We start from the raw sequence: 27,394 nt of genomic DNA on the forward strand, positions 1-27,394 counted from the left end.
ATTTGTTACTTAATTCTTTTTATGATTATAACGATGGTATTAAGATATCTTCAGTGTAGACTGCGAAAATTGTATTATAAGGTACTATAATCGATTTAAAAAAAAAAGGTCCGTATCAGGTGAAATAAGAGGTCTGGAATTAATCACTAATCACTGATCGTAATTTATGGATTATATAAATACATCTGTTGTGATTATTTTTGTTTAAATTTGTTTCAATATTTTAGAGGGCGATTGAGTAAAGATACAAGGATAGTAAGATGGCTAGCCCTTCACCGCAATCATCTCCTATGCCTCCACCGCAAGCCCCAAGTCCTATGGGTCCCCCGCAGCAAGCGCCGTCACCATCTAATCCTCAAGGCAGCCCCATGGGTCCACCGCAACATCATCCACATAGTCCGACACAAGCATATCAGACTGGGCCTCCGATTCCACCTGGTGGCCCACCTATGTCGCAACAACCCCAACAACCACCGCAACAGCAACAAAATTACCCATCTCATCCGCAACAAATGCAGCAGAACATGGGTCCTCAGGTAAGAATGAAATAATTAAATTGTATTCTTATATTCTATTATTTCATAGGATGCATTGTCATTGGATTGCAGGTTCGATGCATTTATGCCAAAATTAAGTAGATAAAATTTGTAATATTAAGATTAAAAGGATGTATTAGTGGAAAAAAAATCTCCATTTGGTTTCTGTTTCTTGCAATTGATGCAAGATTATTATACAAAAGATTTTTGTTTCACGGACATGGGTTTACGAAACTTTTATTAAAAATTACATAATGTACATTAGGAGCAGTTAAATGTAATGAACAGTTTCTAGGCCAAAGAATTGAATCTCGTAGCACATCATCTTAAGTTTCTATCAATAGCCTTTGAATCGGCAGTTTTAAAGAGGTCAACCAGCTGATCAGCAATTTGGTGATTACAAGCTGCGATTACTCTAGGTACCATCAAGTCCAATTCTCCACCTGAAATAGTATAATGAAGTTGTAGCTATTGCAATTTATAGGACGAAGTATTATTTGCAATGTTCAGAAGAGATTTGTACCAGCTGTATCTATTACTATTCCACCTGCTTCTTCAATTATTAATTTTCCAGCAGCAACGTCCCAAGCGTCTATACTTTCGACGTGATACGCTTCTACAGCGCCCATTGCAACGTAACATAGCGTAAGAGCTGCAGTACCCAATGATCTTATCCTGAAGATGAAAACTCGTTGCAATTATCACATTCTAATAACTTACCTATCGGTAATTGTTTAGTGGTTTTTTAGAAAATCAAACGATCGAGGATTTCTCACTAATGATGGCAATTTTACTCATAAACCAGCAAGTTACATTAAGTAATACACTTAATATAATTGCAGCAAAATTAATATAATTGATGATTCCTCCATGTCATCGCATTCTATTCCCTTCAATCGCGAGGCAGCAGCGAGTGATTAACCAATGAGGAACGGAGAAAATATCTATAAATGCTCTCTAACGACTTGCGACATTACGAAGAAAATTCCGCACGAACATATTAGCAAAGTTGAAAAGGGAAATTACCCATGAGTCCCTTGAATTAGAGCATGCATTCTACTGTACACGGTAACTAGATAATTTGAGTCTTTGGCAAGCCACGGTTCCATTGCGATTAACGACTGAGTCACATCTGAAAATAAGGGACTAATTAAAAATGTTCAAGGTGTTCTTGCAGATTGTCGAGCACACACACCTGCCACGTCCGAAGTCTTTATAGGGTGTCTATTTAGAAAGGCTCCTTTCTGTCTCCTCGCGGTAAACAGTTGCCTCATCAGCGGATTGTACACTATACCGATCTCTGTTTTCTTATTAATTAACAACGCCAAGGAGATGCACGTGTGGGGAAATCTGTGCACAAAGTTGGTCGTGCCGTCTATGGGATCAATGATCCACGTTGGTTCATCCGTTAGCTTCGGCAAACATTTGTCCTCTGCCGTTCCTTCCTCGCCGATAAATCTGCGAATCCATCAGATGATTATCGAATTTTCTACTGTTTTAATTACTCCACCGTCTTCAAGGTTCACATACTTGTGCTCCGGATAGATTTTCGACAACTGCTTCTGCAAATCCTTCTCTATTTTGCGATCGTACTCCGTTACCAGGTCCCAGTCGATCCCTTTGCTCTTCACACTCTTCTTTGTGTTGATCGCGTTCTCGATTACCTGCAATTCAGTCATTAATGTTTTTACAATGAGCTCGCAGTATTTAGCGAAATGACTTCCACTTGTTCTATCGAACGAATCCTCGCAATTCGACTTATAGGTATTTTAATTTTTTAAAGATCAACCACGGTTCGTTGAATTGTTTCTTTTTTTTTCTGGCACACTGCACGCTGTTTAAAAATAGTTAGCATGGAAGATAAATTGCACCACGCGATTTTAAACTATCCGGTATGGGGTCTGCGTCCAATATAGAATCACGTACTTTTCCCGCTTTCAAAACCAGTTCCTCGGCCACATTGTAGTATCCTTCAATATCGTGCGACTGCATCGTGGTTCTTCTAGCAAGAGCTCGCGTCGATCCGAGGTTTCTACACTGCTGCACTGACACTAAGGATGCACTTGCCGGCCTATATAGTGACTAGAATGGAAGAAAGAAGAGAGCGGGGCAAACGAGAAATAGGTGGGGCGAAAATCCGTAATGTCTGATTTAGCGAACACCTATGTGCTGCACTTACGTGCGACCAGCACACACGACCGCTTTTAATTGATATTGGCGGTCGCGCGTGGTACATAATGATTTCTTGAAATAAATAAACGTAATCTCGGTGGATCCTTGTCGCTTGGTAAATCATACTCTTTTTTTTTCTTCCTCGTCGTAATTCACGGGTTTTCCTTGGCTGTCGTCTATGCGACTTCGTCACAAAACTTTTCCCGGTATACTGCTCTTCGTCATGATCGCTTTATCAGACGGCAAGATTAAATCGCAGACAGTTTTATCAGGCGTTATTATCGAAATGAAAGTGTAATTGATCAACTTGGGGAAACTGTGTTTATATTGTATTCAATCTAAAAAGTAGATTAAATAGGAACAATCGAACACGGAGCTTTTTTTAAACGACCTTTTTTCTATTTTTGAAATTCGTGCAGGCAAATTTTTAGAGTATTTTTAGGGCGAACGAGATCAGGGATGCACTGAGAATTGATAAGTTTGTTTACTTTTCTCTTGTATTAGTTCTTTTGGAAAATACTTGTTTCGAGGGAAACAGTCGATAGAGAGAACTTTGATCCTATAAATTTAGATACTTTGGTCTTATGATTTGAAATTTTACATACGATTTACATGTTCTTCCATACGTTACACTAATAGTATGTTAATAATGTTTGCTTTCCGATCTCTTTTAGATCATACAAACGACAAAGAAGTTAAACAAGTTAAGAGAAGTTAATCCAATGAAAGACAAAGAATAATGGTATACAACCGACATGGCAGCGATCCTATTGATTAATGCAGTTCTAAAAGAAATCAGAGACGGTATTCGGGAACAAATAAGTTTAGACAATTATGGGATATTTCTTTTATTGTCACTGCCGTACAGAAAAATCACTATTCTTTATTCTCTACTCTTTGGTCGGCCTCGCGAATGATGTTGAAGACTTCTCTAGCGATCTTCTTATTACATGCACCGATTGCACGAGGTTTCATGATGTCTATTCTCTCGCCTGCGAACAAAATCACTGTGTTCATTTCTAAAACGATCACGAGATCACACAGAAAACGATTCGATCACCTGTTTCACGATCTAGAACCACTCCGCCAGCTTCGGCAATTATCAGCGAAGCTGCGGCGATGTCCCACGTCGAGATCCCTGGGCCCTCTATGTAATAGGCCTCCACGATTCCCAGGGCGACGTAGCATAAAGTCAGTGCAGCCACTCCGAGCGTGCGAATCCTTTAAATCGCAAGAAATCATTAGTAATCTCCATCAAAGAATTACACGATTAGCATCCATCGATTCCGGAAATCTCACCCCTGAGCTGCACGAATAAGAGCTTGCAATCTCTCCATGGTCTTCTCTCTCAGGCTGTCCACTTTCACGAAGCCTGCTTCCATGCAGACCAGTGCCTTCGATATATCTGTGGAAGCGATCAGTTTCAATTTCAACGCTGGATCTTTGCGCCGGACAAGAACGTTTTCCGATCCAGGACGCATAAGTTGAATGAAAAATGGGTTTCTTCTTTTAATATATTTAGGAAGTCGAACTTTATACGGTGAACTGGACTGTGTAGGTCCTTATGCCAATTATCAATTTCATTAATTTTATACAACTATAATTTTTGTTAGTATGCTCGTCTTTTGCATGCCCTTGAATTCTTCTAATATTATTGCATTCTGCGTTCAGTCGGTTTATTTATTATAAAAGCTTAAAGTTCGTATTTATCAGTGACCATCTTTTAAAATTAAATTAACCGTGTGCAATATGAAATATTCATGGGAAAATAATATTGCTAACGTTTTAAATACAATGAACAACTTTGTGGTGCTGCAGCCTACCTTTATCTAGCAAATAGGCTGTTACGATAGCCTAGAAATCGAATCACTGATGAAATTTTGCGACATCGTTGCACAATATTTGGATAATTAAATGCAGAAGTTGCCGTATCATGTTCATTGCATTCTGAAGGATACTTTTTACCTTGGAAGTAAGAAATCTTATGGTACTCTCGGCAGTGACAAGGCCTGGGTGCGACAGGAGAGTTTCACGGTGTTCATTGACACCGACCCACCTTGAACTGTGGAGACCTTGATCGGTTCCCCGTTCAAAAACGCGCCTCGTCCTTTCCTCGCGGTGAACAGCTGCTCGAGGACAGGGTTATAGACGATACCAATCACCATTTCTTTCTTAATCGCCAGGCCAATCACCACGCAGGTGTGTGGAAACCCGTGAATAAAGTTGGTCGTGCCGTCGATCGGATCGATGATCCATGTCGGATCATCCGTTAGCTCGGGTAGCTCCTTTCCGGTCGATTCTTCGCCTATGAACCTGTTCGAATGAATATGTTCGAAGTGAAATATATCTTGGACAGCTGATTTTTTTAAACTAAACTGCACATTGATTTGCCGAGATCCTTGGCCTGTGAAGCTGACACGAATATATTCTACATTTTCCGAACCTCGCAACCGAGATGATCTAAAATGTAATGTTATTCAAATAATGTTATAATAATAATGTTATTCAATGAATTGTTAAAATTGTTAAAATAATGTTATTCAAAGTAGGGGGGCGGGGGGAAGGGTATATTTGACAATTATTTTCCAAACTTGGAACACCATCGGTTTCATCGATACTTCACACGGTGATGGTCACACGAGTGCTTCGCAAATTGCCTGATATTTTCATTTCGCAGATTTGTTTAATCTATTACACCATCGAGATTTGGAAATTTCGATGCTAAACACTGCAGAGTCTCCTGACGAGGGATCTCCTCCGTTCGCAACCGGCAAAGTCTGTGACACGGTCGGATTGATCATACGTGCCTGTGATTGGGAAACTTGGTCTTCAGCTTGCCAATGATGACGTCCTCTATTTTGCGATCGTACTCCGTCACCAGGTCCCAGTTACCTAGTTTTTCGTCCACCTTCTTCAATCCGCTGATGGCCGTCTTGAGAATCTTGAACAGTAAATCATCCAGTTGCATACTTTCTCCTCGATCTTCAATATCAACCTCGTAGGGAGCAGAGAAGAAAAGAACAGAGATTCTCTTTCACGAAATTTTCAATCAGCATCGCGCCTATAGTTCATTCGCGTACTCGCGAGTTGCAATGGTGGATACATATATCCGTGACCTGGCAAAAAAGTACCGGGGTCAATTCTTTCCGATCGATCGAGCATTCGAACGGCAATTACGCTCGCAAACGGCAGGGTGGTCGTGCTGCTGCTGCTACAGTTCATGAAAAATGAGCAACGCGAAAGGTAGAATACATTGACGCCACGGGAAAACACTATGAATCGAGGTGTGACGCAAGCAACGTTTCTTTATTTGCCTCGGCGGCGTCTCCGGTTTCCCCAGTTTCACACTCGAAAGTATATGGTTGTGTCACCTGAAATTACCGTTTTCTTTTTGCATATTTTTAAACGTAGCTTGCTTTAACGACCTTTTTCCGTCGAGATTCCTGCTAGTTGAAAAAACAAAACAACACAGCATTGCGGAATGCTTGGAACGCGCAAGCAATTCGAGGTTCGAAGTTTCTTTGGTTTTGAATAGTTTCCTGCCGATCGGACATAATATCCTCTACCGTGTTTTCCTTGCTTCTATCACGCGTGGACATTAATTGTCGAGGAAAATTTTCATTTCTATGTCAAAGTTCCGTACACGACGATGCTTCGATTATTGTCACCGAAATGCGACTATAAGGATCGTAACGGCGTTCGCGTTGAACGTCTACAAATTTTGCGAACGTCCCCAACTGGACCGTGAATTTTAATCAACGATCGAAAACCACGATCGTCTTCTCACTGTTCCGTTGTTCTTACCTGAGTTTTAGAAGAAGAAAAATACAGCCAAGCTCCGATTATAGCAAAACGAACAGTTCCGACGCTCGCGATTCACAGAACGTGAACGGTTTTTCGCGAGTGATCTTGCTCGTTCGACGCGTTAGAAGAACGAATTTAGGAGGAACCGGAACGCGTAATTTTCATTTTCGTCACGAAATCACGATACTAACGAGAACGTTGGTACTCACCTGCGCCGCGTCCCGCGTCAGGGTGATTGCGAATTCATAGTAAACGTCCTCGGCGTAGCGCGCCATGTTTCCAGGAGACCGACGATCGTTTAGATCCTCGTCAGGAATACGCGTCAACGGATACTGCGTTCGCCAGACCGGTATCCTGTTCTTTTCATTCGAAACCGCTTCGGATATATCGTTGTTATGACTCAATGGCTCGATCCATCGATCCCCGTGTTTCTCCCTCGGCGCGGCACGAGTATCATTTTCGGCTCGCCCGTTCCCCGCCAGTCCTTACGACCTCGAGATAACGCGGGCCCCGACACAATGAACGGAGCCTGTCATAGTTTTAATTCGGCAAACAGAACGGTTCTCAAAATGAAGTTTTCATGGCGCGCAGCCTCCGCTCCGGACAGCCGTGATTTATACGTGATAAAACCCGCTCGCGGTTTTGATGGCTGACGGCCGCGCTTGTTGTTTCTCAACCGATCCTTCGCTAATTAGCCTCGGGACCAATCGGACGCGGGCGTGATAACATCGCTCCGAAGGCTGGCTGCGACCAGAAACGTGAGATCTACCGCTTTTTTTTCCTTCCCCCGCGGTTTTTATTCATCGTTCGCGTTCAGCGTTATGCAAATTTCGCGTTGCAGCCGACGAATCTGGGGAAACTATAATTAGACGGAGGTGTATCTCCGCTGTAAATGACTTCCCGCTGTAACGCTGCCTTTCGAACCACCGTAATTTCTTGCAAATTTCTTCGCGAACGTCCCCTTTTATTATCGACGATCACTCGTTACCGGAGGTCAGAGGATGATCCGGAGTGTTCGTGTCCGCTCCTGGACGTATTTTTGCCGCTGACTGCCAGGACGCTTGCTTCTTGCTTGGCTCCAAGGTCGTCGCTATCTTTTTCTTTTTTCGGTACGAGTGTCTTGGAGATTCTATAAATCAACGATAGTCTGGCTAACTGAAAATTGATCTCAAATAGTGAAAAAAGAATTTTGAAATACACGTATTTCGGTGCAGATGTCAAGTCTCAAAAGGAAGAAAGAGATGTTTGTTTAGAATCTGTGAAAAAGAAATTAAAAGAATTTAAGGGAATCGATAGAACGTATTCATTTTTGTTAAATTATTATCAACGGAGCTGGAAATTTTTATTTCCAAACCCGCGAACGATTCTTATGACGAATAAATGCACAGAATTGCATATAGAATATAGAATATATAGAATATAGAATTGCATATAATAAGTCAGCCACATTTATAAACGATTAACATGGCGTGTACCATGATGATTTAAACGATTCATTCTGCGTTTATTCTATCCCCATCCCGAGTATGATAAGACTTTGCTTCGATAGAGAAACGTCTAGAATCGCATAGGGTCCATAGAAAATGCACACGGTATGGAAAACATGAATCTGTAAACCTAATGTCCACGGCTATTCCGACATCTGCGTCCGAGAGCCAATCCGGAGGCAAAATGCTCCATCTATACGTAGAACTTCTCCATTACCATATTTATTATGGAATTTTTCACTCCTACGAGTAAACTGCACTTAGATATCACTCACTGTTAATGAGGTTACGAAAGAATCAAGATCATTATCAACCTCGCGAGAAAATTGCCGGCGGATTTTGCTACAGTGACAACCGATGTGTCCAAGGGGTATGGCATGGCGGCTTGGCAAAAGACTGTGCCAAGGTGAAACATTATGATCACACTTTCACAGCGGCGATCAGCTGTGGCCGCACGGGATTACTTCAATTATCGCGTTTAATTAGCTGTATCACAGCGAAAACCGGCTCTTTTTATATACATGTATATCGGCGGCCCTTTTCTTTCCCGAGGGTCGCTTGTTCGATCGATTGTTGGGCGAATTCAACGGCCGTGTTCCTTTTCTTATGGCACCCGTGTCAAGAGTGGGACCATAATAGGATTCGCGATATTTGCGTTGCGCGAGATTGCATTCTAAGAAACGGCAGGTGTTGCCTCTTACCGTGTCCTTGAGATCTATCGATCTTTTTGCTCGTTAATTTGTCAGCAGAAATCGGTTAATTCGTGCCTCTGGACGGGGCCATTACACGTACCGGCACCATTAACCGTGTGTGTATGTTTTTTTTTGTCCAATAAGAAATAGAAGCTCTGGAAAACACGATCGACAGTTCCTAAAACAACTGATCTCGATTATAGAAATCGTGCGTTTTATAAACGCTTTATCTTTTCTTCGTCGAAATATTGCAAATCCAGCGAGGTAACGTTGAATTTTTAGAATGGTCTTAAGTGTTCTTATTGCCGATTAAAACATGATTCAAGGACCTTTAGAACAGTCTTCTAAAATATGTATTCTTAGAGTATTTGCAAGCCACGTTTGGCTATCTTGGAAGGCAATAGAATAATAAAAAACGACAATCCATTCTGTGCAGAAGCACAGTGTGTATCAATCGATTACTTTGATCGATGTATGCACTTGCTATCTGGAGGCTCGACTTGATTTGTGATTGCTATTTTTTGCTAGTACACGATTAACGTCGGTCTGTCGAATTGTTAACAATCTAAATGATTGGTTTCCGAGACGTTGTCTCGGTTTTCTCGGAATCTGTCTCGATCGCGTTACACTTATTCATCGGACGTGATCGAAATAATCGCTGTTCCGAAGTTTCCCGTTACCAAAGATCCCATTCCCCCAGTGATTCCCCTGCAGATCGATCTGCTACCTTGTATCTGGGAGATCGTGAGTCATTTGTTTATTCGTAACCCCATCGCAAAAGGAAATAGCCGCTGAAAAACGCGGAAACGTTCCTGCGAAGTATATTTTTAGCTGCGGTATCATTTTCTCGGACATCCGAACATTTTCGCGGAAAATAATATTTCCATTTAAGCGATGGATTAAATATCGTTTTATTCACATCGAAACGAGTTAAACGAGTTTCATTGAGTGTTCGTTCGTTTTGTTCGTACAAAACTCGGATAAATTACGCGATAAAAAGGACATAAAATCGTACAGCCCCGCTACCAATGACTAAGCTTGTTACAAAAGATGTTTCAAATTATGTTTTATTCGTGGAAAGAAATTAAAAAAAAACTGGCTTCCACCGAAATAAAACGTTAACGCTCGAACAAAATTGTAGATTAATTTTCGTTTAACAAAACTCGGATAAATTACGCGATAAAAAGGACATAAAATCGTACAGCCCCGCTACCAATGACTAAGCTTGTTACAAAAGATGTTTCAAATTATGTGTTTTGTTCGTGGAAAGAAATAAAAAAAAAAAGTGACTTCCACCGAAATAAAACGTTAACGCTCGAACAAAATTGTAGATTAATTTTCGTTTAACAAAACTTTGATAAATTACGCGACAGAAAGGACATAAAATCGTACAGCCCCGCTACCAATGACTAAGCTCGTTACAAAAGATGTTTCAAATTATGTTTTATTCGTGGAAAGAAATTTAAAAAAAACTGGCTTCCACCGAAATAAAACGTTAACGCTCGAACAAAATTGTAGATTAATTTTCGTTTAACAAAACTTGGATAAATTACGCGATAAAAAGGACAGAAAATCGTACAGCTCCGCTACTAATTACTAAGTTTTGTTGCAAACGATGTTCCAATTTACTTGATTCGTCGAAACGAAATTTAAACATACCGGCTTTCACTGAAATGAAACGTTAACGTACCAACGAAAATTGAAGGTTAATTTTCGCTTGACAACAATCGAATCGATCGGACGATAGAAGGGAAAGATAGTTCGTCAACAACGAAGGAAAACGATATTCTGAAAAAAAATGTAACAACGTTTTTATTCGTTCCGCAAGGACTCGACGAGTGTTTCCCCGATTGCCCAACAATCGGACTCGCGAGTTTCGGTATAAAGAATCCTCGATCGAAACGACAATTAGATCAGGTTCTGGTTAATCTCTTGCGCATCGTCTTCAAGTCCGTGTTCACGAACACATTCTTCAGCTCTGTCCCCAAGGTTTCGTTCGCAGCCGCGAGTATGTCCGGTTTCATTAGATCGAATTCAGATGCTGAAGAAATCGAGAAATATCGTTTAGTACACGTATCCGATGTTCTAGGACGGTGTTTGTTTAGCCTATTCATAAAAACGTGAATATACTTTTTATGCTGCCTATCGAGCCACCAGCTTCACGAATAAGCAACACGCCCGCTGCAACGTCCCAAGGCTGAAGTACGTCCATTTGAAAGCAATCCAATGCACCTTTCGCTATGTATGCTAACGCGAGCGCGGCTGATCCTGTGAACCTGATACTGGATTCAAGACAAAATTAACAGGCCTTCGGGCCATTGTTCTGCGATTTTTCTGCTGGCATCGGAATGCTAGCCGCAGCCTTCGAGTTAACTCGCCTGCCAATCCGTTTGGCCATTTTTTCCCAACCGAGAATTCAGTTAATTTTTGTACACTTTTCATCGTAGCGAAACTTGGCTACTCGATCTCTCTCTACTTTGCGAGTCGTTCGAAGTATACTTCAATGACGTTGCAGTTACAAGCTCGTTGATCTTTTAATCGACACAACGATGTATCGGTACAGGCTATTAACAGCTCATCAACTGTTCGAATTATTTTATAATTTTTCAGCGAGGCTTCTCTGAGAATTGTCTGAACTATTGAAAACAGCGAATATTTAATCCTGCTCGTTCCTGGAGAAACCTAACACCGAATAACTAACCAAAGGATTGTTTGAAGTATTTGAACTGGCGAAACATGAATACGGTTGATTTTACAATCTTTGAACTTCGCTTAATGTTTTAGCTTGCTTAAGAATTTGTCAGCGAGAATTTGCTGAATCGCGTGCTGGGTACAGCGAGCTTCGAAAGTTCGATCATTGAAGTATAGGACGATATTTTGAATTCGCGATAGAAAGTATTATAGGAAGGACAGTTAATTAATTTCATGTTACCCCCGTGCTAGCTCGAGCATGGTTTCGAATCTGGCCATTTTGATGTCCCTGTTCTTCCCTTTGTGCCTCAGGGAGAACACCTCCATTTCGATCAAAGCCTTCCTCAACTCTGCGAAAGAGAACCAGAAAAAGGGAACGTGTTAATTAAATAACAAGCATATGAAAATGTTTGTTCGGTCGAGCGACTCGTCGATTAAATCGTTGCGCGTTATTTTTCTCTGTCGAAGCTGATAATTAAGATTGCGAAAAGAAAAATCCGTTGTTACGCCAGATTTCGTAACCTAATCAAAGGCAACGATTTAAAGGTAGATAAGGTTTAGTTAATTACTGGAGTGAGCACGCACGGCTGGATGCGTTACGAAGCCAATGTCAATGCGCAGTACGATTGAATTATGCATATTCGTTTAGATTCTCGCCATTATTATCGTGTAGAAACCGCTTAAAAAGTTATTTGTGATTTCTGAATCACATCGTTCGACTATTTACGCGTTCGGATACCTGACCGGTCACTTATTACACAATAAAATGCACTTCTCGCTGCCAGTGCTCTAAACATTATTTATCGTATTCCTTCCAGCGACAGAAATGACTTTTCATTCTAATCGCGAAGTTTCGATTAAAGGAAGAAAATTCGAAGAAGTTCGGCCATGTTCTGCTTTCAAAAAGATTAATAAATCACGAACCGATTAAATTGGCATCTTCTTAAAAAATCATCGTCTCTCGAATTAGACGTTTCTGCGAATTTATACGCAGTCGTACCACACGGAAATTCTGAAATACGAGGCTCTCGATAGCTCCTCACATTTATAGAATGTAGTCATCTCACTTTTAATCGACTCACTTTCATTGGACGTTTCATTTCGCCTTTAAAAACTTCTACAGACTGTGTTTCTATTGTTTCTGCTACGACAACAGTCTGACAAGCCTGTTTAACAACGATAACAGCGCTACTATCTTTCTCCAAATCACAATAAAATAAACAAACGGATGTAACCGAAGGAAAGAAATCCACGAATTGTTTGCCAAGCGACAACATCGGAGCGACCTCGTTCGCAAAGGGTTAATCCGCAAAGCTGGCCTTAGATAGGCAATGAATCGAGCTTCGAGAATATGGAGGAATTACCGTCTACGTTCGATGTTTTGATAGGCTTGCCGTTCAGAAACGCTCCCTCCCCTTTCACAGCAGTGTACAATTCGGGTGTCAGAGGATTGTAAACGATTCCGACGACGATCTCCTTGCAGATCGCCAGGCCGATCGAGATGCAGGTGTAAGGGAACGAGTTCACGTAATTGATCGTCCCGTCGATGGGATCTATGATCCATGTCGGTTTGTCGGTGAGCTCGATCGATCTTCCATCGGTGGCCGATTCCTCGCCGATAAATCTGCGAACCAGGGCTCAAAGTTCGATGAAAAATTAACAAAACAAAACGCCTGTACGCGTGCATGCATACACGCGCGCAATGATATCCAGCGGGGACTCACTCGTGATCGGGGAACTTCTCTTTCAATTGCGTGATCAACAGATCCTCTATCTTCTTGTCGTATTCCGTGACCAGGTCCCACTCGTGCTTCTTGGTCCTCACGTCTTTCTCACCTTCGAAGCCGCATTTGAATATCTGGAACGAGGCGAGATTAAGTGGCCGACAGAAAACGTAATCGCGCGAGATCGCTATCTCGTGACTGATAAGCCACCGGCGAGATAAGCAACAGCGAATTATTGATACGTGATTCATTGGTATTAGCCTTTCAATTTTCCAGTGGATTTTGATTTGTTCAGTGATTTTGCGATTTCGTTCGGGGACTAATTAAACGAAACGAGATGAGACCGTATCTCGTGCAACGCTACGGAATAATACAGGGTTTATTTACCGTCGGCTGTATGCAGCAAATCCAGCCTAATTGACGCGCCCAGCTTGGAAACAACAATGCGCAATTTTGGAAGAGATTATATTAGGGGGCCCGGAAAGTTACGTCGTTTGTTTACATTAAATTCAAACAGATAAATATGCGCCGAAACGACATTACTTTCCGGTCCCTCTAATAGTTACCGATTGTCAACGACTATAGTTCTTAGTCTACTAACAACATTCGATATGATTAGCAACGAGGAACTCGACCTCTGCTACGATTTTGGTCTGAAGCTGGCCGCCGAGGCGGGAGAGGTAATTCAGCGGAACTGTTTTTTACGTTAATTTACAACAGTGACGATATAAGACGTTTATTCGGATTTTTAACGAGCGTTGTGACGCAAGTAACACACGTGTTGTATAAATAGAACTCGTGAATGTACGTTTACAATCTGATTACAGTGAATTCTCCTTAATCGACGTTCGGATTGTATAGAAAAAATGGACAGTTCGGGAAGAGGAGACACGATTATTCGAGTCTCGCGGCTCGTTTTCATAGTTGTTGACAGTCGGCTGTATGCAGCAAATTCTGCCTAATTGACGCGCCCAGCTTGGAAACAACAATGCGCAATTTTGGAAGAGATTATAGTTGTCTTATAATTATAGTTGTCTTATATTATATAGTTGATTATAGTTGTTGTACCGATTGTCAACGACTATGAAAACGAGAGCCGCGAGGCTCGAACGATCGCATCTTCTCTTCCCAAATTGTCCATTTTTGTATACGATCCGAGCGTCAATTAGGGAGGATAGCGCGTCTGCTATTTCGTTTGCCGGTTGATTAAATAAATCGGGATTAGAATCGTTGCATTCCGTTACAATTTTGTGTAATAACGCGTAATAATTGCGATGATTTAGTGCTGATCAAAACCGTGAAAACATCTCACGATGCCCGATAATAATATCAAACGTAAGAACTGTTCGTTACTTAGAAAAATCGTGAAAGGAGACCGATGTACATGTTACAATGCACAGTGAAAGAATAGATAAAGTAACTGTTTCACTATGTTTACTAGCTATTAAGATCGTGGAAGATTATCGTGCGATAATTCAGTTTGATTACTTATGTTTATTACATGAATTATTCATGGATCACAGCATCAATTCAATGAAGCAATAACTCTCGACAATGTGGCCGATAAAAATCGCGGGTAATTGTAACGGCGTTACGTTCAACGCGTGTTCTGAGAAATTCATACGGCGAAGAGATTCACACCCCTTCAGAAACGTTAGGACGCTCGTAGAAAATGAAATAAATTTGACGAACCGATAGGAAATTGTTGTAATTTCTCTTCAATTTATTTCAAAGTTAATCGTATGAAACTGCAACGATTACATACTTCTATGTTTTCTTTCTACATTATAATTAGAGTAACGTCAACTTTATAAAAAAAAATAATTAAATTTTCTTTTCGTCGATACATGCATCCACCGTGATTTTTAATTACTTCTTGGACCAATTTCGGCATCCGTTTTATCAATTCGTTCATTATTTCTGATCCTGTTCGGTTCCATGCATGGTTCGAGTATGTTAATAATAATATTTGTATATAATATTATATATTATATAATAATATTATATTATATATACTATATATTAATATAATAATATTGTATTATATATATTATATATTAATATAATAATATTATATTATATATATGTATATAATAATAATAAACGAACTCGGCATACATGTTTTCAATGAACAAGATGCAATGAACGGTTAAATTAATTGCACAAGCGACAGACACATTTAACCTTAACTTTGTGTACCTTCGACGATACGATGCCGCGTAAAATACTTAATACTAAACCGAATGAAAAATTACGATTTATACTAAATCAACGGATGTCCCAATACATTTGACGAGGGTTGTATGTCGGGTTAATTAGACGAATTTCCGGTTTCAACGAGAACACTTTTCGGGAAGGAGCTGTTTAACGAATGCCCCGCGGCCACGAATAATGCCCCATCACGCATTGAAATCACCAGAACGAAGTTTCCATTGATCGCGTTCGCAATTCTATCATTCGAAGAGGATGAGTCACGTTTCCCTCGCTCGTGCATTCGAAATTTCAAGGACACCTGCGGTGCAGACGTTGCGTTCGCTAAAATTCGTTATATAATTCCGATATTCAGTTTTTATTATGTAATTAAAAAACGCGCGATCTTCTCGATCGAAGGATAATAGGGGAACCACTATAATCTTCCGTCAGTGTTTTTTGAGTGCTTTTCGTATCGCGTTACGCATGAAATTCGTCGAGGAAAAGTGAAAGTAACGAAATAACCGAATCGTTCTTCAGCATTCCGAATTAAACATTTTTCTGATAAATTAATAACCCGCTTCGACAATTCAAGATCAAAGAATTAATTTACTGGTTAACGAACGTCAACCTGTGTCTTTTTTTGTCCACTTCGACGAAAGTGATCAACGGCGAGAATAACATAACGTGCGAAATACTTTAAAAGCCGTTCACCGCAACGTCAATTCGTAAACGTAAATCTGTTTCGTGCTGTACCAGATATACCGCAGATTCCCTGCATTTCTGACAAGATTAGATAAAACACAGGCGTAGCGAAACAATATCAGAAGCGCTCAAGAACACACTGTCGCATTATCGCGGGCTTATTAAAATTGCTAGACGAAGAAACAAATTTCCATCTAACTTCTCGTTCCTCGCAGTTCACTGCGAAACTTTTGCGCAAGAGTCCCAGCAATTAATCGTCTCGTGTCATAAATGAAAAATCTCACCGATTCTTGCCGCGAAACGAACAACGCCTGAGCGGGGAACGCTAGGAAAACCGCGCGTCATTCTCCGTTTCGCTATTGTCCTCCTATATAGATACGTGCAATTAAGAGAACGGTCGTCTGTTGTCAATCGAAAGGTAATTTGCTGCATCGACGGAGAGAGTCAACGGTAATCGAAGGTGGTTCGCATCGATTCCGAGGATCGATATAAAAATAAAAGAAGGTAAACGATCGCGACTCACCTCGCCAGCTTTCAGGGTTAACTCCCTGGCGAACTCGAAGTAATTCCTGATGTCCTGTCTGCTCGACATTGTCGCTGAGGCTCTCGATGGAACGACTGATCGATCCGGCACACGGCTCGCTGGCAGCGATTCTCTTATCACTATCACCGGCGACAGAGAACCGCGCGAACGACATAGGTGGCTGAACTTAAACATTCGGTCTCGTTTCTTATCTAACGCGTCGCGCTATCAATCGATATTCAAGGAACCGTTTGAAGTTCGAGACTTATCCCAACGCTGCTTCTTCAAACTGCATTCCTTTCTCCTAGCCAGCGTGTTCGCCGGGTCGGAGCCCGTGTGCAAAATATTAGGGGGGCCGGAAAGTAATGTCGTTTCTGCGCTTTGTCAGTATTTCTATTTTTTTGGAAAATACTAATTTTTGCATACTAAATGAAAACAGGTTGTTGATAATGAGGATGATTACATCATTGTGATTGAAAATAAAAACTAGTTAAAAATTTATCTGTTTGAATTTAATGTAAACAAACGACTAAACTTTCCGGTCCCCCTAATATCTGGGACATGCAGTAAATTCTCCCTAATTTTCTGTCAGCTTGTAAACAAAAGTGGACAATTCGAGAAGAGAAGATACGATTATTCGAGCCTTGCATCCCGCTTTTATAATCGTTGACAATCGGCAAATATAAATATGAGCCGCGAGGCTCGAATAATAATCGTGCGTCCTCTTCCCGAATTGTCCAGTTTCGTTTACAAGCCGAAGGAAAATTAGGGAGAATTTATTGTAACCGTGTTTCCACTGAAAATCGACGATTTCGAAAGGTTTTCGGAATTAAAACATGCGATAATCGAGCCGAGTGACGTAATCCGCGTTGAAATGTCGTCGAAAATTTGTCGACAGTTTGTCGGACAGAATTTTGAAACTAATTAAAAAGAATCCGATGATCCTACGAGCTATTAAAATCCTTTTTGTTCGATCTTAATCACGCGGTACGATGCTGCGATAGTTGTGCATCGGTAGAATATAACTTTTCTTATCGAGAGTTATATTGTCTTGTATCGAGAAAAAAAATCAAGTCTCCGATACAATTATCAATTTACGCGGTGCTATACAGTGCACTCTGCGTCTGTACGTGTAGTAAACTACTCTAGCAGGAACACTAAGTTATTACCAAATAATTGTAGATTTCTGAAGAACAGTTTCAAACGTTGCAAGAGCTCATGGTTCGACGATCTTCCAACTATAATCTTTTGGAGCAGTTTATACCGCAATCGAGGAGTTCGATTAAATTTTTACTTCGCTTTATAGCATAGCCCTGCCAATCACGGACTAATTATCGTAACAATTCGCTGTCAACGTTAGCAGAACACTTAAAAAATTGCATGCATGCGTCGCAAGGTTACGATTCAAGGAACAAAACTTGAGCGCAAAAAACATTGTATTATCGCCGAGGAACTTTGTTTCCAATTGTCTCTGAGCAGCCGCGCACCGCTTATGCAACCGATGCTACTGTCTACTGTCATCTATAGAAGACTGAGATTAACATAGTTAACGCTAATAGGACCCTAAGCGACGCTGGTTCAAGCGCTGCGGCTTCTCGTTTCTCGCAGAAACGATACTTTTTTAGCTTCTATTAACTAGGATCCTTCGTCAATCTTTGGTCGTTTGAGGCGTGAACAGAAGGATCGTCTACTTAATGAGCTTCAGTCTAAGAGGATTACGCGCGAAGAATATTCCACGGTTGTTTCTTATGCTTGTTTCTTCAGCGAAGTAGCGGCGTCGGCCTTTTTTATCAGCTTCACCAGTTCAACGGCCACGTTGCGATTGCCGGCGGCGATCACCTTCGGCAACGACACATTGAATTCACCGCCTAAGACAGAATAAAAGACACCGTTTACCATTCGTGACTAACTTACAAGCAACCGATCAATTAATTGCGAATTGAACATTCGTTTCTACCGTCTGAATTTCTGCCAGCGAACGAACTTCGAACTTACAGCAATGAACTAATAATTTCGCAATCCCACAGAGTTGTACAAATTTAGTGCGATCTCAGGCGTCCCTGTCGCATCGCTGTCGTATAATCGGTAGACCGCGGTTTTTAATGCAAAATAAAAATTGTTCGTATCCACGGTACGAAACAGAAGCAAGATAAACGTGCGGCGTCTTCTTTTAATAGTTTCAACGAGCCAAAAATAGTCTAACAAGATTCGTAAATCCTTCCACGTCTTCATTATTCGGTGTTTCAATTACCCGTTTCTTTTTTTGCCATAAATGCACGATAATCCGCAGTGTAATAATCAGTGGAATTCGACGAACACCTCGGAACAGATCGTCGAAGATTTCATCTCCCCGCAGCCGGAGTATCTTTGCCACTGACACACTTTATATATGCAATGGCATTTGTTTTTATTATAGTTAATGGTAGTAATCATTAAATGATTCCTGTAATCGTTAGAGTAACCTTTTCAATTGAATACCCTTCGCCGCAGGTAATTGCCGGATCGTGGATCGCCGCGCGAGTCGAGAATTTTCGAAGTTGCTGTTTCCGTAATTGGTTTTGGGGGCGTGCGGACGATTCGGTTGCTATTAGATTTTCACATGCGAGAGCGGACACACGCACCGCTTGTATCAATCACCACCCCGCCAGCCTCCCTAATGATAAGCACGCCGGCAGCCACGTCCCAAGGCATCAGATTGTCACAGTGATAGGCTTCCGCTGCGCCCATTGCCACGTAACAAAGAGTCAATGCCGCTGATCCCATTGTTCGTATTCCGTGAGCAACCGAGACGAACGCCTCCATTCTTCCCAGAACGATGTCCCTGATGCTCTCGATCGTCGCGTACGATGCCTCCAGACAGAGCAACGAATGCTCCAATTCTGAAAAGTTGCAATTTTCTTGAGGAACACGGAAATTATCCAGAATTTTCTAGCTTCGGAGTAACGAACTTCTTGTGCTTTCCAGGTACAAAGATTTTTTAAGGCATTTCAATCCGCCGACGATAATTTCCATAACGATTCGTAAGAAACAAGCGCTTCAACTTTAACGAAAATCAATTTATTTGAGAAACATTCGCGGTATTTTCACTCTTCTAGTGTTCAGAGTGGCGAACCCTTCGCGCATTTTATATATGATCGATGAAATTAGTTTATGAAATATATTTACGGAATATTTTATACAGGATTCGAACAATTTTTCGCAACGAGTGCTGCGATTTTGAACAAAAATCTGTCTAACAACAATTCGGTTAAACTTCGTAGGAAATAAAGATCTCAGAATTACGTGCCGATCATGGTCGGGCGAATTTTCGACAAGAATTTCGACAGAAATTCTTCGCGACAAATGCTTCGAGACAATTGTTTATCCGAAAAGCTGTTGAGATCGTTTCTCCTGAAATGGAAAGTTCCAAATTCGTACACCGAATACGTCGATATGTTGAACGATTATTTTGGGGCTTTCAGAAAATCATTTCGTTGGTTCAGGTTTGATCGGGACACTGTGTATATAGTTATTTCATAGGTACGGCAGTGGACGAGACTTCATGGCCAACTCAATTAATCAAATAGGATGATATAGTTTATTATTGATAGTATGATAGACGTTTTTTGAGATGAGCTCAACGAAGCGCAATATACACTCCCGTACCTCCCAACCGGCGGGAGGTCGTTAATTAATCAGGTCAATACGAATTAAGGATCTGCTGCCACGTGTCCCGACAGTGGTTACACCGTTATTCACAACATTCTTGTTTTAATTGTTACGTTGTTCGCAAGTGATCTCTTCGATCGTCTACAAATCTTCTCGTACTTTTTTCATACGGTCATTTTGCTATTTAAGGGACACCGGGTGTAGAAGTTAAAGGGGTAAAAACTCGCAGTGGAAGTTACCGATCAATTGTCGCATAGTTGTCGGAATTTTACCAAGAAACAAATGCTCGGGACGCATTTGACTGGTCATGTCACGCGTGATATGTCGCGTCAAATGTGTGCGACGGGTCTCCAAATTGTTGAAATTATTAACACTATGCCGTCCGCAGATCTTAGATATGATTCTTTTGTTTGACCCCGGGACAATAGCTTGGAAATTTTAGATTTAAAAAAAATTTCGAAGATGACGGTAATGTAAATTCCTAAAATTAAGATAAGTCGTCCAAGAATTTTCGTACTTAATTCTTAGTTAAACGAGCACGATGCTATAGTCAGTTTGCTGCCTTTTAACACCCAAGAAATATAGTTCAAATGTTATTTCAGTTTTTTAAAATGCCACCAAAGTGGTACCACCGGCGTACGACAGATAGTTTTTGCATGGCACCCAGCGTGGTGCCACCGGACGGCATAGCGTTAGCACTCTTCCACAAGAGTCGGCAGAAAAGTTCCTTCGCTTGAGCTTAGATTGTAAGAAAAATGACGAAGGGTCCAAATAAATTCAGTCTTGTCGCACTTATAAAACAACGCAGCTTACGGTAAAAACGATTATTTCAGTCTCGTGGCTCGTCTTTATAGTTGCCGATTGTCAACAATCATAAAAACGAGGTGCGAGGCTCGAATGATCGTATCGTCTCTTCCAAAAATTGTTCATTTTTGTTTACAAGCTGAAGGAAAATTGGGGAGAATTTACTGTGCTACGTGTGCACTAATTGTGGCAAATGACTTCAGAAGTGTATCATAATTTTGGGACACCCATAGACAACATATGAACCGTTTATTTTGAAAGTGGCATAAGTCACTTTGTTTTTAAGTCGATATATTTAAGGGTTTATATATAAGGGTTATATATATAAGGGTATATATATATATATATAAGGGTTTATATTTTTTAAATATGGATGCTAACTTTCGAGAAGATTTACTTGTATTTGTTATCTCAGAATACTGATATTCTTCTCAGTATAAATAATTCCGTATAAACATTAAAAAATCATCACTTTTCATTACGGTAAAGTGACTTAAGCCACTTTCAAAATAAAACCGACGTTTTAGCGAAAATGTCGCAAACAGCTCCGGTCTCGCCCACGTGAAGAAAGCTGCAAAATTCGGGGGTTGATTAGATTATCCGCGGTCAACTTACGTTCGACTTTGGAGGATTTGATAGGCTTCCCATTGAGGAAAGCTCCGCTGCCTTTCCTCGCCGTGAACAGTTGCTTCAACACGGGATTGTAAACAACACCGATTTCCAATTCCTTGTTGACCGACAACGCGATCGATACGCACGTGAACGGGAACGAGTGAACGAAGTTCGTGGTGCCGTCGATCGGATCGATAATCCACGTAGGCTCATCCGTCAACTCCGGCAGTGAATTTGTCGACGACACTGTCTCCTCGCCGATAAATCTAGAATTTGCATACGTTCGATCATCCCATCCCTCCGCATCGACACGTTCGCTGGCGAATCACGACCACCAGAAATCCCACAACCACACGAAGTTGTACATATTAGGGGGGCCGGAAAGTTATGTCGTTTGTTTACCTTAAATTCAAACAGATAAATATGCGCAGAAACGACATTACTTTCCGGTCCCCCTAATATTTAGTTTCACGGGAACCGAAACTGAAAAGTCGACGTTCGTCGAAGCGAGAAACTTTTTTAACACGTTCCGTGCCACGTGTACCATCGATGGTACACGCTTGCATGTTTACTTAGTGAACTGAACAAATTGTTTACAAGAAATTTAGAACCGAAGAATCAATTTCCACCGTAAGAATGGGCGTTGATAAGTTTTTGTTACGTTGTTATGTGTACCAGAATTAATAATTGCACGTAATACATCAAGTTTTAGTAAAATATCAAAGTGTGAAGATTCGAGTAAAAAAAGCTCGGCACGGAACGTGTTAAATCGTCCCGCTTGCAAATCGTAAGAAAATTGAACGTGCCGAAATACATGCAACCAAGCTTATTTTTTAACCAATTTTTTTGAACCAAACTTATCGGTGAACGTGTTAAGCGCGGCAATGTCCGACCGGTCCCTTGTTAATAACGTTCGCTGGCAAATCACGACCACCAGAAATCCCACAACCACACGAAGTTGTACATATCTAGTTTCACGGGAACCGAAACTGAAAAGTCGACGTTCGTCGAAGCGAGAAACTTTATTAAATCGTCCCGCTTGCAAGTCGTAAGAAAATTGAACGTGCTGGAATACGTGCAAATTCGTTTTTGAACCAAACTTATCGGTGAACGTGTTAAGGGCGGCAATGTCCGACCGGTCCTTTGTTAATAATGTTCGCTGGCAAATCACGACCACCAGAAATCCCACAACCACACGAAGTTGTACATATTTAGTTTCACGGGAACCGAAACTGAAAAGTCGACGTTCGTCGAAGCGAGAAACTTTTTTAAATCGTCCCGCTTGCAAGTCGTAAGAAAATTGAACGTGCCGAAATACGCGTAAATTCGTTTTTGAACCAAACTTATCGGTGAACGTGTTAAGCGCGGCAACGCGCGACCGGTCCCTTGTTAATAATTTTTTCTAAACGTTTCTATGAACGAATGCAACAATAACGAACTAAGTATAACATCGATGGGTCTCTGTACTTATGCTTCGGGAACTTCTTGGCGATGCTGTTGATCACAGTCTCCTCCACTTTCTTGTCGTACTGCGTCACCAGGTCCCAGTCTCCGGCTTTGGTCTCGATATTTTTGACGCCTTGGATGGCATCCTCGATTATCTGGAAAACGCGGCCGAAGTTGATGCTCATTAAAAGAAATATTCTTCGCGCTCGATAATTCTATCGCTTGCAGGAGATCGTAGAAAACTATTCGCGGGATTCGCATTCGACGTGAGTCAGCTAACGCGTGCGGCTCGAAGTGCACGTGTACCCGAGATGAAAGATTCGAATGCGATAGTAAACATTCTGCAGTTCGCGTGTGGGCCAATTAGTGTATCGAGTACTCTAGTCGAGATGATTTACGAGCGAACACAGAGACGATAACATCGGCGGTACTTACATCAGACGAGATAATTGTATCGGAATCGAGAAGTGTGAAACCGCTAATTACGACGGTGTGATCGAATGATTTCTTAATTTGCGACATCTTTCGACTATGAACGAACAAATTCGTCCAAAACGGTATTAATTATCGTGGAAACGTCGATCAACGCTTGGTTCGAGAGAATCGTCAAAATGATCGGTTCGCTAATTTCCTGATTTACGATTACGGTAAATTTTCTCTCCGAGTCGATACTCGGATTGTACACAAAAACACGATAATCTTCCACGATCTTAATAGCTAGTAAACATAGTGAAACAGTTACTTTATCTATTCTTTCACTGTGCATTGTAACATGTACATCGGTCTCCTTTCACGATTTTTCTAAGTAACGAACAGTTCTTACGTTTGATATTATTATCGGGCATCGTGAGATGTTTTCACGGTTTTGATCAGCACTAAATCATCACAATTATTACGCGTTATTACACAAAATTGTAACGGAATGCAACGATTCTAATCCCGATTTATTTAATTAACCGGCAAACGAAATAGCAGACGCGCTATCCTCCCTAATTGACGCTCGGATCGTATACAAAAATGGACAATTTGGGAAGAGAAGATGCGATCGTTCGAGCCTCGCGGCTCTCGTTTTCATAGTCGTTGACAATCGGTACAACAACTATAATCAACTATATAATATAAGACAACTATAATTATAAGACAACTATAATCTCTTCCAAAATTGCGCATTGTTGATTCCAAGCTGGGCGCGTCAATTAGGCAGAATTTGCTGCATACAGCCGACTGTCAACAACTATGAAAACGAGCCGCGAGACTCGAATAATCGTGTCTCCTCTTCCCGAACTGTCCATTTTTTCTATACAATCCGAACGTCGATTAAGGAGAATTCACTGTAATCAGATTGTAAACGTACATTCACGAGTTCTATTTATACAACACGTGTGTTACTTGCGTCACAACGCTCGTTAAAAATCCGAATGAACGTCTTATATCGTCACTGTTGTAAATTAATGTAAAAAACAGTTCCGCTGAATTACCTCTCCCGCCTCGGCGGCCAGCTTCAGACCAAAATCGTAGCAGAGGTCGAGTTCCTCGTTGCTAATCATGTCGAATGTTGTTAGTAGACTAACGGTTGTGTCGCTCTATTGTCTTAACTTGCTGGGCTCTGCTCTTATGCTGCGATTGTCAACCCCCACTAGGAAGTCCGCGTAGTCCGGCATTACCAATGAACTTCCCTGGTGAATTATCAGTTCGCGATTACATGTAACCGCGATGGATCCATCACGTGACCTCCCCGACGAAACTGCGACCGAAAGGGTTCGCGTTTGCACGTCCACGAAAGACTGGGGGGAGGGAGGGGGGATTATGATCGCTGGACCCGGGGGATCTTTGGGCTTAATAAAAGTGTGATTCATCCTCGATCCACGATTACGGAAGACTTCTTCTTCGATCGCTTCGATAAATTGAAGATAAAAAGTTTCAAATACAAAAATATTGCAGTTTCTCCGCAATATTTTTGTATTTTTACCGAAAGTTTTTTGTTCGGCACGAAAACTGTACCCAGGATCGGATTCTGTAGACATTTCTGAAGAAGAAACGGCCCCGTAAAAGTGTCGAAACGATATACATTTCGAGTAGATCGAGAAAATGTTCGACGGCAACATGTACACGACATTTTCGCTGCTCGCTTCTCTCTGTCTGACAGGGACGAAGCTATGGGTAATCAACACCGATGGAGGGATCCAATGGGACACCCACTTTACGTAAATATTATTTGAATTTTTTTTAATATTTCAATATTCTGGCTTTTTTTTACAGATTTCTGTAGATAATAATCACCAAACTGTGATATATATATTTCACACAAAAAATCACACCAGAGTATTTGGAGTTGGTAACGAAAGTATATTCTAACACTAGTATAATTTTGACTTCTGCGCAATATATAATTAAATAAATATTTAAATATATGTTTAACGATACGTTTCAAGAAGTTTAACGTTTTGAAAATGATGATTTATTCATGATCCTATTATCGTTATAATTTAAATGATAACTGTATACATGGTATACTTGTAATTCGAACAAATTCAGAATAAAATGAATATATTTTGTTCATTATTTTTCTTTTATTATTTCTCCATTTTTAATTTATGATTCACAGTTTGGTGATTATTATCCATAAAAATATGTAAAAGAAGACAGCGCATTGAAGTACTAAAAAAAATGGCACGCCCCACACGCTAAGCGGGTGCCCCATTGGATCCCTCCATCGGTGTTGATTACCCATAGCTTCGGCCCTGTCGGACAGAGAGAAGCGAGCAGCGAAGCACATGGCGGCAAAACGTCGTGCACACGTTGCCGTCGAACATTTTCTCGATCTACTCGAAATGTATATGGTTCCGACACTTTTACCGGGCCGTTTCTTCTTTAGAAATGTCTACAGAATCCGATCCTGGGTAGAGTTTTCGTGCTGAACAAAAAACTTTTCGTAAAAATACAAAAATATTGGGCAGAAACTGCTCGCGTCGACACTTTTTTAAACTTTGACATCAATTTATTGCTACTCAGGACCAAAAACAATTAATAAATTGCATGCCACTATATTCGGGAAACTCTCCTCTATCCTTTCACCCCGATTAGAACTTTCTAACGTTTGTACTTTCCATGCAATTCCTCATTTTCGTCGAAAATTTTGGGTTCTTACAAAAGTTCGTTTATTTAAAAAACCGAGGGTGATGGAGCAGTTCGGTTTTCGGATTCTTTTTCAAGGAGTGAAGCTCTACAAGAATTTCATAGTACAGTATCGGAACCCAGAAAAAAAAAGTTTGATTTTGTCGGACAGTGTGATACAACAACGTTCAACGAATCGTTCCGATATTGTTGCGGCTGTAACATCGCGACCACAATTGTGTCGTAAATGCAAAATGTGTCTGCAATCTAACCATTGTCCACGTTGTAATCCAATCTAGACACGCTACATTATCTGGCGAGTAAATATCCTGTTAAAATAGAATGAACTTGAAGTAACGCGATGTTCGTTAATGCTGCTATTTTAGAATGCATACTAATCTGCGATCTGCGCGTCACGATTTCTGACAATAATGACCGTAACGCGATACCTCAACGTGTCTTTAATTGTAATTTCCAACTTCGTCCGACGCTCTTAACGTGCCGCAATCGGCGAACGATAAAATAATTCGTGTTTACCATCGAATCGATGTAACACGACGAAATTGTTAGTTGCATGTAACTTCTGTTAGGAGATAAAATCGCGATATCTCAACGTGTCTTTAATTGTGATTTCCAACTTCGTCCGACGCTCTTAACGTGTCGCAATCGGCGAACGATAAAATAATTCGTGTTTACCATCGAACCGATGTAACACGACGAAGGAAGTGTTAGTTGCATGTAACTTCTGTTAGGAGATAAAATCGGTCGGGTTCGCAATGCGAAACCCATGACGTCTATGCGACGTCATCAGAAACGATCGTAGATGAGTGCAAAGCACCGATGAGGAGAAGACGGATCTCCGATCGAAGCGGATGAAAATGATTTAAGCATCTGAATAATAAGGTACGAGAGCGAGGTCTCTCGGATGCTATCAGTTAATCTCGGCAGGAACTATGAATACGAAGACTATGAATAATCTGATCTCTGTTCCGCGGGAGACTGAATGAAGCCGGCCCGAAGCAACACCTCCATTGAACGGAGAACGTTTTCACACTTTTACCACGCACGCCTGCGGTCCCAGTCACACCTGGCCCACGTGCTAGCCAGATGATCGGTTTTATCTGCACGACCGAAGTAATACAGCACGACGGCGCGTTGGTGCGTTTAATGAAAAGTGTAGTACTGGGCATTATCGGTGCACGACGCAGAGACCTTCCCCAGGCGAGAGCCAGTTCTTGGAACGAGC

At 41.1% G+C, this 27,394-nt stretch overlaps 5 protein-coding genes across 8 annotated transcripts in view; 1 reads left to right on the top strand and 4 right to left on the bottom strand.

Moving 5' to 3' along the window:
• brm (ATP-dependent helicase brm) overlaps positions 1–27,394 on the top strand; it is a 38,154-nt gene that overhangs the window by 561 nt on the left and 10,199 nt on the right. For both annotated transcript variants that reach the window (XM_033483812.2, XM_033483811.2), the window contains exon 2: positions 228–536. In XM_033483812.2, the coding sequence (XP_033339703.2) occupies positions 261–536 (276 nt within the window). In that variant the 5' untranslated portion in view covers positions 228–260. The remainder of the gene's footprint in view (positions 1–227; positions 537–27,394) is intronic.
• On the bottom strand, positions 758–2,659 carry LOC117228125 (uncharacterized). The gene is made up of 6 exons (XM_033483814.2): positions 2,463–2,659; positions 2,067–2,200; positions 1,732–1,994; positions 1,563–1,668; positions 1,060–1,211; positions 758–979 (listed from the first exon to the last, which is right to left on the bottom strand). Exons 1-6 carry the CDS (start codon positions 2,526–2,528, stop codon positions 858–860), a joined length of 843 nt encoding a protein of 280 aa, XP_033339705.1. The 5' UTR covers positions 2,529–2,659; the 3' UTR covers positions 758–857.
• LOC117228128 (uncharacterized) lies at positions 3,541–6,937 on the bottom strand. The gene is made up of 6 exons (XM_033483821.2): positions 6,722–6,937; positions 5,516–5,649; positions 4,765–5,021; positions 4,008–4,113; positions 3,769–3,929; positions 3,541–3,700 (listed from the first exon to the last, which is right to left on the bottom strand). The coding sequence occupies exons 1-6, from the start codon at positions 6,785–6,787 to the stop codon at positions 3,585–3,587; spliced, it is 840 nt and encodes a 279-aa protein (XP_033339712.2). The 5' UTR covers positions 6,788–6,937; the 3' UTR covers positions 3,541–3,584.
• LOC117228126 (uncharacterized) lies at positions 7,482–17,791 on the bottom strand. Of its 2 annotated transcripts, XM_033483815.2 has the most exons (6): positions 16,525–17,791; positions 13,107–13,240; positions 12,747–13,006; positions 11,624–11,732; positions 10,822–10,973; positions 10,484–10,732 (listed from the first exon to the last, which is right to left on the bottom strand). In XM_033483815.2, the coding sequence occupies exons 1-6, from the start codon at positions 16,717–16,719 to the stop codon at positions 10,605–10,607; spliced, it is 978 nt and encodes a 325-aa protein (XP_033339706.1). In that variant the 5' UTR covers positions 16,720–17,791; the 3' UTR covers positions 10,484–10,604. The 2 variants fall into 2 exon arrangements, with proteins under 2 accessions (XP_033339707.2, XP_033339706.1); XM_033483816.2 differs by lacking the exons at positions 10,484–10,732; positions 10,822–10,973 and adding an exon at positions 7,482–7,641.
• LOC117228127 (inositol monophosphatase 1) lies at positions 17,943–27,321 on the bottom strand. 2 transcript variants are annotated; one of them, XM_033483818.2, is made up of 6 exons: positions 27,209–27,321; positions 24,513–24,710; positions 23,056–23,189; positions 21,592–21,854; positions 19,146–19,403; positions 17,943–18,392 (listed from the first exon to the last, which is right to left on the bottom strand). In XM_033483818.2, exons 2-6 carry the CDS (start codon positions 24,579–24,581, stop codon positions 18,271–18,273), a joined length of 846 nt encoding a protein of 281 aa, XP_033339709.1. In that variant the 5' UTR covers positions 24,582–24,710; positions 27,209–27,321; the 3' UTR covers positions 17,943–18,270. The 2 variants fall into 2 exon arrangements, with proteins under 2 accessions (XP_033339709.1, XP_033339708.1); XM_033483817.2 differs by having other exon boundaries at positions 24,513–24,778; positions 27,209–27,318.

This window comes from Megalopta genalis, chromosome 6 (assembly GCF_051020955.1).
Source record: "Megalopta genalis isolate 19385.01 chromosome 6, iyMegGena1_principal, whole genome shotgun sequence".
Classification (NCBI taxonomy): Eukaryota; Metazoa; Arthropoda; class Insecta; order Hymenoptera; family Halictidae; genus Megalopta; species Megalopta genalis.